The sequence below is a fragment of the Scyliorhinus canicula genome, chromosome 10, assembly GCF_902713615.1.
Source record: "Scyliorhinus canicula chromosome 10, sScyCan1.1, whole genome shotgun sequence".
Taxonomy (NCBI): Eukaryota; Metazoa; Chordata; class Chondrichthyes; order Carcharhiniformes; family Scyliorhinidae; genus Scyliorhinus; species Scyliorhinus canicula.
The window spans coordinates 131,991,537-132,004,659 of record NC_052155.1 but is presented as its reverse complement, the minus strand read 5'-3'; the positions used below and the strand labels follow the sequence as shown (position 1 = coordinate 132,004,659).

Here is a 13,123-nt window from a genome sequence, read left to right as displayed (position 1 = left end):
TTTCACTCCGTCTGTTGATATAAGCCTGATAGTCATCATTATAGGATTTGTGCTGTAAGAATGATTCCATGGCCCATCAAAATCACAATGCCTGAGAGTTCACAGTTTCATCACTCCTGTCCCTCACTTCTCGCATCACACCCCCCACTCCTATAGAGGCCGATAAAAACCCGCCTGCCTGTATCTCCCTCACATCCCACCCTGCACCAAATTCCCAACATCTGTATTGTCCACTTTGGTCAGGTGCCTTGCACACATTTGCCACCAGCTACAGATCCCCAGTGTAAGTCGCCTCCATACTTCTCACCATTTCCTTTATGTGTCCCTGAGGAAAAGAAGGCCAATAACAGAAGAGAATTGGAGAACAACATTGGGGTATTCAGGCTCCAGGCTCTCACTCTGCTGAGCTGAGGGTGAAGACGTTATCCGGGAAGGTGCAGGAGCGTAATATCTCAGAGACAGAGGTTGGCATGCAACAACCAAGTGAGACCCTAGTGCAGGTGTGGGAGGTTGGTGGTGTGGGTGTTGGAGGATGGAATGGATAGGGGCCCCCAGGAAAATTGAATGTTCCACCTGGGGTCACTCCCAGAGGCAGCAGGGAATGGGACCAGAGGTGTGAGGCCATCTTGCAAGACAGCTTACCCAGTGAGTATCATATCATCGATTGGCATCTCCAGAACCACCCTCCACCACTCAAAACATATATGGGCCGTGAGATGGAATGGGCAGCACACATACTGCCCAGGCGGACAGTGGAAGATGACCTGAAGACAGGAGTCAGACTTTGTCAACGAGAACGAGCACCAGAGCTTATCTCACAGCGAATTGTTAATGTTGTCTGTCTTGTATCCCGCTGATACTGCCTGCCTGAGGCCAACACCCTGTAGTGATGCCAGTCGGACCATTGGAGGGGGCTGGGGGCGCTGGAGTGGTAGGATAGAGTGAAGGGAGGATGGACAGGGGAACATGTGAGTGGCTATCTGCCGTGCCAGCACGGGCTTCATGCCCGGATCTTCCTGGCCATCCTCCTCATTCTCCTTGTCAGATGAGGCCTGACGTTCTTCCTCTTCCTTCAGCATGTCCCCTGTGTTGCACAACAGCAGGCCTGCTAGGCCTCAGCAGGCCAGCATGATGTTCGAGACACTCCTGTCCTGGGGCTATGTTGGAGCCACCCACCAGAGCGGACCAGGCATCGGAAGCAAGTCTTTATTATGCCGATTCACTGCTCAATGACACTCCTAGTTGCTGTATAGGCATTGTTATAGTGGTTCTCCAGTGCCACCTGGGACCTCCGGACAGGCGTCATTATCCAAGACCTCAGCAGGTAGCCCTTGAAGCCCAAAAGCCAACCCCTCACCTGAGGGAGCGCCTCAAAGATGCTGGGAACTGATGAGTGCGGCAGAACATATGCATCGTGCACGCTGCCTGGGTATCAATTGCAGACATGCATGATGTACAGCTGGTGGTCACACACCAACTGCATATTCAGAAGTGGAAGCCCTTCTGATTGATGAAAGACATCCCCAGATGGTCCGATGATCGTAGGGGGACATGTGTTCCATTTATCACCTCCTGGACCTGGGGTATGTCAGTGGTGGCAGCAAATCCTGCTGCCCATGCTGGTGGACTTGATCTTGATTGAAGTTTACGTAAGCGCACAGTACGGACATACTTGTGCATGGATGTCTGCGAGATCCCAGACAGTTCCCCGCTCGTCCCTGGAAAGATCCAGAGTCATAGAAGTTCTGGATGGCTGTCACTTTAGTAGCAAGGTATCCGCCTACATACCCCTGCAGTGCCAGATGCATCATCATCTGCACAGCTGGCGCTCGTTCTCCCTGGTTAGTCAAAGTCTTCGGTGGCACAAGGGGTCCTGCAACTCCTTGAAGGACAGGCGCTGACGGTATATATGTGGACTGATGGGGAGCCTCCTTCGCACTTCCTCCTCGGCCTGTTGGACGGCCGGCACTGGAGCTTCATCGACTGGCCCCTGATTTTGTTCTGGGGCAGGCTCCTCTTGTGCAGGGTCTTCGCTAAGCAGGCCGTGTGCCTCCAGTCTCTGTGTGTCCGTAATGGTAGCTGCGGCCAGGGAGATAGCAAGCGTTCCCTGGCTGTGCTCAGAAATTCATTCTCTGCAGCAGGGGAAAAAAGAAGACATGTTAGCAAGATGAGTATTACCTTGCCCGTCCAGATCCAACAGGCTACATGGTGACCCTGAGTTGCATTTCAGTTCCAACATACAGTATGGAAGGTCACATATTGGAGGGAAAGGCTGAGGCTCGGAACATAGTGAATCAAACCCACCAATCATATTTAAATAAATGCAAATGCTTGTTTGCATGCCGCCACCAGCACGGAGCATGAACCTCGTTATCGCCAGAGCATGGCACCCAATTGTGCGCCAGGCACAGACCTCAAGTTTGGCCGGATGCCCCATTCTCTGCCCGATCATGGTTCACGTTTGTCGCGTCACGAGGTGGAGTATTTTGCCCAGTGAATTTGTCAATAGACACTTAGAACTTTATTTTATTACACCTCAGCATGCGTTCTGCAGTCTGACCATGATGAATACTGGGTGAGTTGGCATGATGGTGTAAGGGCAAAGGGTGGGGACATAGGTTGGCATGAGTTTGCACTAGGCTGTAATTAGGTCTATAGTTGGCTACTGGGTGAGCAGGTGGGCATAGGTTGACATGGAGTGTAGGAGAAGACAATTGGGGAGCGTGCAGAGTGGTATAGGTTGGCATGGAGGGTAGGGAACCATGGGCTTTGTGTGGAGGACATGAGGTGGCATGGGTTGGCATAGGTGGGGCATGGGGTAAGTGCAGATGGTTAGATAATGTGGGCTAGAGCTCTGTTGTTCGTTTCCCTATTTCATTTGCAAATGGGGAAAGTGCTGGAGCAAAGGCCTGCTTTTCCGACAGTCCGCCTCTGCACCTGGTAGCTTCTATGGCTACCTCCGCATTCTTTCTGCGGAATCAGGACTGATTCCAGTTAACACCCACCCTGCCGGATTTAAAATCAGATCCTTTGGGGCACTTTTTCTGGAGTTGGGTGTGTGGGGTCGGGATTTCTCCAGGCTCTGTGAAAATTCAAGCTTATAACACTGATGGTCTTGAAAGTAATTCAAAACTATGTTTCCAGATACACATTTGGGCTAACTTTCAACTTTGATCTCATGCACACCTGGCTGCTTTCCTTTCCATCATGTTTCGTGCTTGACTGATGGCTTTGTAGTTTTTAAAGATTAATTTATTAACGTTGTCGCACTTCAAAAGCAAACAATGTGAGCAACAAATAAGATCTAAATCTTAACAGTTTCCTTTTGTGAAGCCTATGTCATGTACATTTAATAGAATAACTGTCATGTGAGAATACCTTTAAGAAATGGCAGTTTACTACTGCAGTGATGTCAGAGAGTGGGTGGAGCTGGGCTGTGTTTCAGCTTTTTAATTTTCATTTTAGGCTGTTTGCTGCAGGGTGTGTTTTAGTTTCATTTTCAGTGTTGGAGCTGAAGCCAGGCACAGCAGCTGTACTGCTGTTCTCTCTGCCATGAAAAGACTATCTCTTGATCATTTGGTAAATTCAGAATTATAAATGATTTCAGTAGTGACTTTAACCTGATGTGCTTCTGTTAAAGGTTTTGTTTTTAAGTCATATGGATGTTAAAAGGAAAGCTTAAAGGATTACTTAGTGTTGTAATCTTTGGGGGTTGTATTTGAATTAATGGTTGCTAAGATGTTCACTGTATGTTTTAAAAAGGTTAACTTGAGTTCATTGAATAAACATTGCTTTGCTTTAAAAAGTACTTTTCCATTTCTACTGTACCACACCTGTAGAGTGGGCCGTGTGCTCTCCATACCACAATCTATTAAAAGTTCTGGGTCAGGTGAACTCCCTGATACACTTTGGGGTTCTCTAAACCCTGGCCCATAACATAACTAAGAATTGGATAGATGGAGGGTCCAAATAGCTGTCCAGTAGAGTAAAGGAGTTTCTGATACGTGGATATTTCTGCATCTGTTCAAATCTTGCTTGAGAAAACTAAATAATAGATTTGGAAAAAATAAAGATGTAAGCAACATGTGGTTCTGATAGGATTCTGTACGCTGCTCTAGCTCATCCTTGACCGATTTTACCCCTTTTCACCCCGCTTTCCTCTGGTCCCTTTTGCACACAGTTTTTTTTAGGTGTTAAAGTATGCCTTTTATCAGTTTTGAGAACATTAATTCTGTGAAAGATTTGAAAAGAAACAGAACGTAGGAATAGCCATAAACAAGTTATCTCTAAACAGCCAAATGGTTTACAACTCAGTCCAGTGTTACCTTGATTATCTGCTTGGGCTGAAGTCTGTCTGCTCCATTATGGTGTTTATGCCAAAGTTTTAGGTAGCTGGGTTATAAACAACAGTGATAATTACTTTAAAAGCACCATTCATGGATTTGTCTGCACGCGTATGTTAGCATTTCTAAGATTCATGGGATTTCAAGGATTTCAGATTGTTGGTCATATCTTTTTCCTAGCAATCAGCTGTGGTCATCCTGGAAATCCAGTTTACGGGAGAGCCTCTGGAAGTGGTTTCAATCTCAATGATGTGGTGACATTTTCTTGCAAATCTGGATACATAATGGATGGGTCAGCCAGGACCCAGTGTCAGGCGAACAGACAATGGAGCCAGTCCATACCAACATGTAGAGGTATGTGCACAATTTAGTTAATGCCTTATATTGTTATAACTTGCAATGCAAAAAGAAACCAATCATACCTAATGTAAAGATGGTATCGAAATAGACTTGATTGTGGTATGAAGTATTACGGTGCAAGTTGGTGTTATAACTGGGCAGCAAGTTCCCAGAATGGAACCCTTGTTCAAAAGACTGTAACTTTTACGTTTTTTATAAAACATGGAAGAACAGAATCACAAGATTGCTAATTCATTTTAACAAGAAAAAACATTAAAAAATGGTATTATAATACAATTCTCCTTTACTCCCCCTTATCTTAACAATTACACAAAGGTTTTTGGGTATAACACATAACAAAGTACATTTTAATCTACAATGGTCTCATTCATTCAAAGTCCCCTTTAAGCACACAAGTTGACTGTCGGAAAATACATTCTCCACTCTGAACCCCAAGCGAATGTTTGTGAATGACTGCTCAGAATCCCCGTAGATGATTGTCACGTGAGAGTTTCAAAACTCCACCCCCAAGAACATGCTTTAAAATCTAATCTTCTGTCATAATTATAATGCTTTCTCTTGGCAGTTTGCATCTGAAATCTAGATCAAGTTTTCCAAATGACACTTTGCTTCCGCTTTACTTTTAACAGCGAATACAGTCCAGGGTTTCACACCAACCCTTTTAGGATTTCTTCGTCTTGACTGCTGTGCAAACTTCTCTCAATTGGTTAAACTCTTGATTCCCAGATTATATTAAAATGGCAGCAGATGCTTATTTTATCTTCGAAAGGCTGTTGTCCCTCTTTAAATCTGGTTACTGCATTTGTCTCTTTAACTCCGAACACTTTAGTTACTTTTCCTTGAAGTGTTCTGAACAATACCTTGATCTCTCTTCACATAACTCCAGACTTCTTTGCCACCCCTCTTCATTCTTTACTTTCCTTAACTAGCTGCTCTTCAGATCTCTGCACGTGTTTTCTGAACCATTACTCTATGGTATTGCTTTTCTTCCAGAAAAGCTAAGAGAAATGTTCCCTCTCTTATCTTCTAAACCAATGAATCCGAGCAGAGCTATGAGGTCTGCCTTCACTCACTACATATCTTCAACTGCAATCAAATTAGCTAAATTAAAACTTCAAAGTTTCTCTCACTTATGACTTTAATTAGCCCTCTCTAAGCACAGTAGAGGCACATTTAGGACTTAACCAACTCCTACACATACACACATTAATCTACCTATAGGTTTTACCCTTCCAGACAGGAAAACATTAAATTAAACCTATTTAAAATGATTTCTTATAAGTGCCTTAAAACTATCTTTGTTTTCCTGACATTGGTTTCTTATTTATTTCTGATATTCCAGTTCAGCATGCAATGTATTTTACCTACACGTCTGGAGTGGGCACTGCTAATATTTACAAAGAAGTGAGGATCTATGTTGTCTTCTCCCTCAGTGGGCTACTTTTGTCACTCATTTAAATTGAAAATCATGTGCTATTCTGATGAATGTATTGCATTATGAAATAATCACCTTACATTTTCCAGAGTAACTTTTCCTGATTATTTGCCATAACTCAACAGGAGAGTGGTGGGAGCTCTAAAAATGACATAAATGGATGTTTCACCCGGTTTTCCACCAATTTTGTACTAAAGGTATATCCAGAACATAAGGAACCCTCGAGGAAATTCTGCTCTGTTGTGGTGTTTCAATTGGTCAAATGATGTGCAGTCTCTTTTTTATGATGTTTCCATGTATTGATTTTAAAGACAAAAAGCAAAAACGTTAAATTGTATTGAATATTTTAGTTAAAATATATCCAGTAATCTTTTTATTTCTTTCGAAGCTAATTTGGCATTTTTATGTTGCGGTTCACCTGTTCTCCGCTTTATCGAACAAATTAATTGGAAAAGTAAGTCTTTTAAAGCGCTTAGAGTTAAATGAATCATGCACTTCAAGAAGGAGAAAAATCTAAATCAGGCCTTTTTGCAGCTTGCAAAACATGAGCCCAACTCCAAAACCCATTCCCGTTAAATTGTTGTCTCTCACAGATATGGTGTTGGAAGGATTGAGCTGCAGTGCAGTGCGAGAAGGGTGCAGGTGGAGTGTGGATGCTGAGTTGGTCTGTTTAAAAGACTCCCTCAATTCTCAGGGAGAGCAGCCCAGCCACCAATATTGTTCTTATGCTCTGCTCACTGAACCTAACCAGTCATCCCTCCCATCCCACCAACCCCATGTTCCTTCAATGCTCCCTTATACTGCCATGCTCCCTTCCACACGCTCGTGCCCCCATACTCCCTTTATTTCCCCCATTTCTCCTCCATAGCCACTTCACTCTGAGCGAATCTCAGGATGTCTTTGAAATGAACATTGAAATATAAATGGCTAACCATTTAGTAGAACTTTCATTCAAACGCATTTCGTACTGAAAAAATACCCTCTGATTCATAAAAGCCATTAAATATGCAATCCATTTCAAGTTGTCAGTCCGCTGTAAAACAAAACATTTCTTCATTTACCGAGTCAAGGACAGATAATTATTTAGTAACCTCCTAAAGCTGTCAGTCAAAATGTACACAATCCTTTGCTGAAATAAATGGTGCATTAGCTCTTGAAACTCAGCCAACCATTCATAATGGATTCAGCTGTCCAATTAATCTCTGGTGAATCTAAACATTGGCATCTGTTGAAACTGTAAACAAAATAGCCATTTTATCCAAGTCTGTCAACCAATCAGGTCAGGGCCAGGTGTTTTTCTTTATTCTAACGATTGGTTTTCAAATTAAAATGACTCTTGGCATTAGAGCATGTCATATTATTACACTGGAGAATGCAAGCAGAATTTTCTTCAGTTTTGAATACATAAAAGCAATTTCCAAATGGGAAGTACCCTAATGCATCTCAACACTTAATGCTGGCCAATGTATTGGTAAACTTAACTTTTTGACGAATCACTGCAGTTAAAAACATATTACAGCACAGTATATAATGGACAACTTGGAAGTTTTTAAGACACATGTCAGGAAATTTCCAAAACCTCAGTAGACTTTCCCAGTGGTCATGAACTTGACAACGAGACACTTTTTTTAAAGGTTTCTAAAACCTGCACTCGCACAGGAAAATAGTAGGGAAGAAGAAATTCAAATTTCTCATGAGGCTCGCAATGGTTACCCTGACCTCCGAAAAGGTGCATTTGGGATCGCAACTCAAAGCTTTCCTGACCTGTGAAAAGGGCACACAAAAATTGCGTGAGGTCAGGAAGGGAGAAGAAATTTGTTTTTTTGCTGTCAAAAATGTTAAGATTTCAGATTTCTCGACCACATTCCTGCCTCCAATAGAGACGAAAATCCAACCCCAAGTACAAACATTTTAATTAAAATAAACCACAGTATGATGCTGACTATATAATTAACAGGTCTGAGAAGCTAAGTTATGATAGCTGTCAGGGAGCTATTTATTGTATGTCAAATGCAATCAAAATTTTAAGAGTATCTGGCAAATATTTTTGTGTGTTGGGCACAATTAATGGAAATTCAGGTAGCTCTGCTCCACAATATCACCGCCCCCCAACCACCCCAACTCCCACTCTCCGTGCCCGTTAGTAAAGATGGACAATAAATGTGGGAGGCGCTTCCTGAATTCCACCTACATACTCCTAGTGAGCAATCTTTGCCCCTGCTGGCATTGAAGAGGTCATTCCGCCCCCACACATTTGAAAAAGATATCCTTACAATTTAACATATTTATTTAAGAGTTGGCAGTCATGTTTACTTTTTTCCTTTCTGATGTCTGAAAGGCACAACAGTTGGGCTAAGCAAGAGGCTGAACAGCGGAGCATGCCTCTATTATATAACATGAAGCAGCTCAACATTAGCACAGGAAGAATTAATACATTCTCTGAAATCTGACCTTTTTTTACAATTCCAAAGAAAGCACAAATTTATAATACAACTGAACTGCTTATAAATAATTCACTGCTCCTGTCACTGGTTTGAAAATGTGAGCTTACAATGGTGAATAAATGGGGCATACAGGAAATACATCAAAACAATGTTGTCCAAATAAATTAATACAATACAAAAAAAAAGTTATCACCTATATAAAATAAGCATGCAGAAAGTATATTGCAAACTGTTCCTGATCATATATTTGTCATTAAAAATATTTCAAATTATCTAATTGAATGAAGTAAATAACACAGCAAAGTGTGGTTTTAATGCTAACAGGTGAAAATATAGATAAGTTGGTCATCAAAAGGAGCCAGTTGCTAAGAGGCATGCAGTTCTTTCAGAGTTACGTTTGCTAAGATTGTACTAAATATACAAATAGTTGAATAACTCTGTCACCATGTACAGAGTACCATGGAAGTCGTAGATTAGCAATTCGACCAAAGTTGTCAAATCTGTAATGTGTTCATTACAGTGTGCCTGTAATGATATCAATTATTACTCTTTTAATGGGCGCTTCCATGTACTTCAGCAATGGGATTTATTCTAATTTTGCCTTCATTGGTTTCATCTTTATTTGATATTTGTTTAAAGTGAAGTGAGGTATGCAGAGATGCTTTATTTTAAAGATGGTCCTCACTGGGGGAAAAAAAAATCATTTTAGAACTATTATGTAAATATTTGCCATTGGTGTCACCGCCTTTTCAGATTCTCCTTCCTCTGGCAATGCCACCCCCCCCCCCCCCCCCCCCCCCCCCCCCCCCCCCCAAAAGAAGGAAAAATCAGTTCGGACCAATATTCTTATTTCTCTGTTTTACGAGTGTTCCATTTTGAAGTGTATAAGACAGGCTGAGACCAATGTTCTTATTGCCTCGTTTTACTGGGTTTTTTTTTTCCTTCAGAGAAGTCACCTCCATTTCAGAGTGCCTCCATTTATTTTGGTGAGATCGGAACTTCAAACTTGCTTAAATAATTGGGGCAGTCCTCTTCAGAAACCTTCTGTCTCATGAAACAATAGTACTGGTTAAAGCTGTATTAAATATCAGTGATTTGGTTCAGAAACCCCACTCTGACATGGGAGTGCTGCACCAAATAGTCAGCCGCCAGACATCATAGCTGTCAGCAACTGTTTCCCAGTTCTATGTTGTTGTCTGGCAACTTCAGATCATGCTTGCAAGTGTCTTAGCAGGAGTGGAAGTCCAGCAGGTCATGGCGCAGTGACCAGTTCACTTTACAAATGATCTTTGGGTATACACTGTCATCCATCCAAATTAATATGTTTAAGCCATTATAAATATCATTGGCTCAAGAATCAGTGTATGCTGATGGAATTAGAATGATACAGGACCTCTTACGTTTGTGACCTTGACTTCCCAAGCGACGTCAACAATATGTCTGAGACAATGAAAGTGAAACTATTCAGCGATTTCTCCTCTCTAACATATGTTGTCTACGGGGTAAATCCTACGGTTTCATTCGCCGTGGGAATCGTCACAGGTGGACTATTTCATTGAGTGATTAAAAGTCTGTTGACCTCAGGTGGGAATTTCTGGCCTTGGGGCGGGAGCGCCCAGAGAATCCCACCCTAGGTTTCACTACTGCAGAGGAATGCACTGAGCATGCAGGCTTGGTAGGATCGCAATTGGGTTTCTTGATCAGGTTGCTGTTTTCGCACGGTTCCAGTGTGGACTAACAGCAGCATGATGAATAACTGCAAGCTGGGCCAGTCCAACCTTGGTGAAAAATCACTGTTGACCAGGCTCCATTCGAGTCAGGCAGGTAGAATGTTGTTTCTGGAACAAAGTAAACTGGATTTTCTCAATGCCAGCCTCCACTGAAATGAGCAGAGATATTTAAGTAGACCGGCGTTTCCCTGCCCCAATTGGTGGCCTGATCAGAAGTCAATTGACAGTTGTCCCTCGGTATATAAGGTGTTATAATATTGGAAAAAATTGGTTTCATTTCAATTTGAGTCAATATCTACAGTAGTGAAACCTTGAACCCAATCTTACCTTCTCATTCATTGGGAAACGTTAGTGGATGGTACACATTTTCTTCATGCAGTTCTGAAAGTAAAATCACAAGTAAGCAGCTTCTGAAGGACTGAAAACCATGTTTAACTTGCTTAATTTTAAACTTGTTTGGTTTCATTGCTTAGTGGTAAACTGCTCTGATCCTGGAATTCCTGCAAATTCCATCCGGGAAAGTAAGATCGAATATGGAAACTTCACGTTTGGCTCACTGGTATTTTATGACTGCAACCCTGGATATTTTTTGTTTGGATCTTCTGTTCTTACATGTCAGTCTAATGGATACTGGGATAAACCACTGCCTGAGTGTACATGTATGTATATTTTATTTGTATGTGTATCTTATTTAATGTGGTAAAATTGAGTAAATAACAAAACTTTGTGTGGTAAATCACTCTAACAGTTCCTTTACTTTTGTTTAGATTGTAAAAATCGAAGTGTAACTGTTGGTAACATTTAAAAATTTAGTGCATTCATATAACATACTGTTTTAATGGGAATAGTAAACTGAATTATTTATTTAAGTGAGCTGACAAAGGAATAATACTGCAACTGTGTTAAGTGTTCATCAGATAATATCAAAGCAATAATTTCTATACTGAAACCTTGGCCGGGATTCTCCCCTACCCGGCAGGGCAGGGGGTCCCGGCGTGTTGGAGTGGCGTGAACCACTCCGGCGTTGGGCCGCCCAAAGGTGCGTAAGTCTCCGCCGGAGTGGTTCCCGCTCCGCCGGCAGGCATGAACGGCCTTTGGCGGCATGCCACCTGAGGCCGAAAGGACTTCGCCAACTGGCGTAAGTCTGCGCATGCGCCGGAGCGTCAGCTGCTGCTGACTTCATCCCACGCAGGGAAGGGGGTCTCTTCCACCTCCGCCATGGTGAAGACCATGGCAAAGGCGGAAGAAAAAGAGTGCCCCCACGGCACAAGCCCGCCAGCCGATCGGTGAGCCCTGATCGCGGGCCAGGCAACCGTGGGGGTACCCCCTGGGTCAGATCGCCCCGCCCCCCCCAAGGCGCCCGCCCGCGCCGCCAATCCCGCCGGTACGGTAGGTGGTTTAATCCATGCTGGCGAGAGAGGCTTGTAGTGGCGGGACTTCGGCCCATCGCGGGCCGGAGAATCGCCGCGGGGGGCCCGGGTGGCGGAGAATACGGGACACGGCGGGGGCGGGATTGACGCCGGCCCCGGGCGATTCTCCGACCCGGCAGGGTGTCGGAGAATCCCGCCCCTTGTCTATTTCAGCAAGTAAATTGTCTTATGGCTCCAGGCTTTGTTTTTGAATTGTAACAAGGCAAACATGTCTTTATTTGTTATCTCTTTCTAATAGTGGTTGATTGCGGCCATCCTGGCATTCCTCCAAATACAATTTTGTCTGGTGATAAATACACATTTGGGGCAACTATTCACTATTCCTGTGTGGGCAAAAGGCTGCTTATTGGCCCATCAATGCGTACCTGCCAGATGAATGGACACTGGAGTGACTCCATGCCTCACTGTTCAGGTATGATTAATTTAGGTGTTGTCGATAATCCCAGATACTAGCCAACATTGAACTTCAATCAGCCTTGAATAGTTGCAACTTCATTTTACTCTATACAGAAGGCAAGTCATGCTTTTTATTGGTGCCGTTCATTTTGTTGCATTTAGAGGGTGTTATTATGTCAGGTGAATGGATTGCTGTTACAGACAGAGAACCTACAGATTACAATACTGTACAAAAATATTTCACATAAGTTGATCTGCTGGGAAATGATGCTGTTGAATTCATTGGAGGAGATGTTGAGCCTGTACTTTTCATCCACAGGATTGGTGGTGCAAGCGGAAAATCTCACGAGATTCGCTGCGTGAATCTCGTTTCAACAGTTTTGCATAGATTTAAATGTTATTAGTCCCCCTCACCACCACATAATTCTCCCCTTACTAGGTATTCATACAGTTTTCCAGATGTGAGGCAGTCCAGAGGATTCCTCCGAGGGCACAGAGGTGAGTATAGCCCCCCAAAGGGGTGGGGTAAAGGGACATGCCCAAGCAGTGCCATTAGTACAGGTTTGCAAGGTCAGGGGCAGTGCTATGGATGACTCCTAGTGTGAGCCCCTTTGTGGGTTGGCTTTGATGTGTGGTGTGGGCGGAGTGCCAGCTATACTTGTGTAGTGTTGGTGGGGGGAATTAATGCCAATGTTGGGAGCGGAATGGCGTCACACAATTTAGGTGTGAGAGCGAGCCCCCAATACTTCCATGATGGGGCTGGTTGTTATTAGGCTGCAGTGCAAATCAGGACACCCTTTTAAGATGGCACCCCGATCTCTTTGGTGCTGGTTGTGTCACAATTTTCAGTCACAATTTTCCAAACTTCAAAACAATCTATTCCAAGTAATTTCTTGAAAAATAATAATAATAATAATAATCGCTTATTGTCACAACTAGGCTTCAATGAAGCTACTGTGAAAAGCCCGTAGTCACCACATTCCGA

At 43.2% G+C, this 13,123-nt stretch overlaps 1 protein-coding gene across 1 annotated transcript in view; it reads left to right on the top strand.

Moving 5' to 3' along the window:
* Positions 1-13,123, top strand: part of csmd3b (CUB and Sushi multiple domains 3b) — a 2,394,280-nt gene that overhangs the window by 2,269,360 nt on the left and 111,797 nt on the right. The window contains exons 59-61 of the mRNA XM_038809755.1: positions 4,524-4,697; positions 10,786-10,971; positions 11,981-12,154. Of these exons, the coding sequence (XP_038665683.1) occupies positions 4,524-4,697; positions 10,786-10,971; positions 11,981-12,154 (534 nt within the window). The remainder of the gene's footprint in view (positions 1-4,523; positions 4,698-10,785; positions 10,972-11,980; positions 12,155-13,123) is intronic.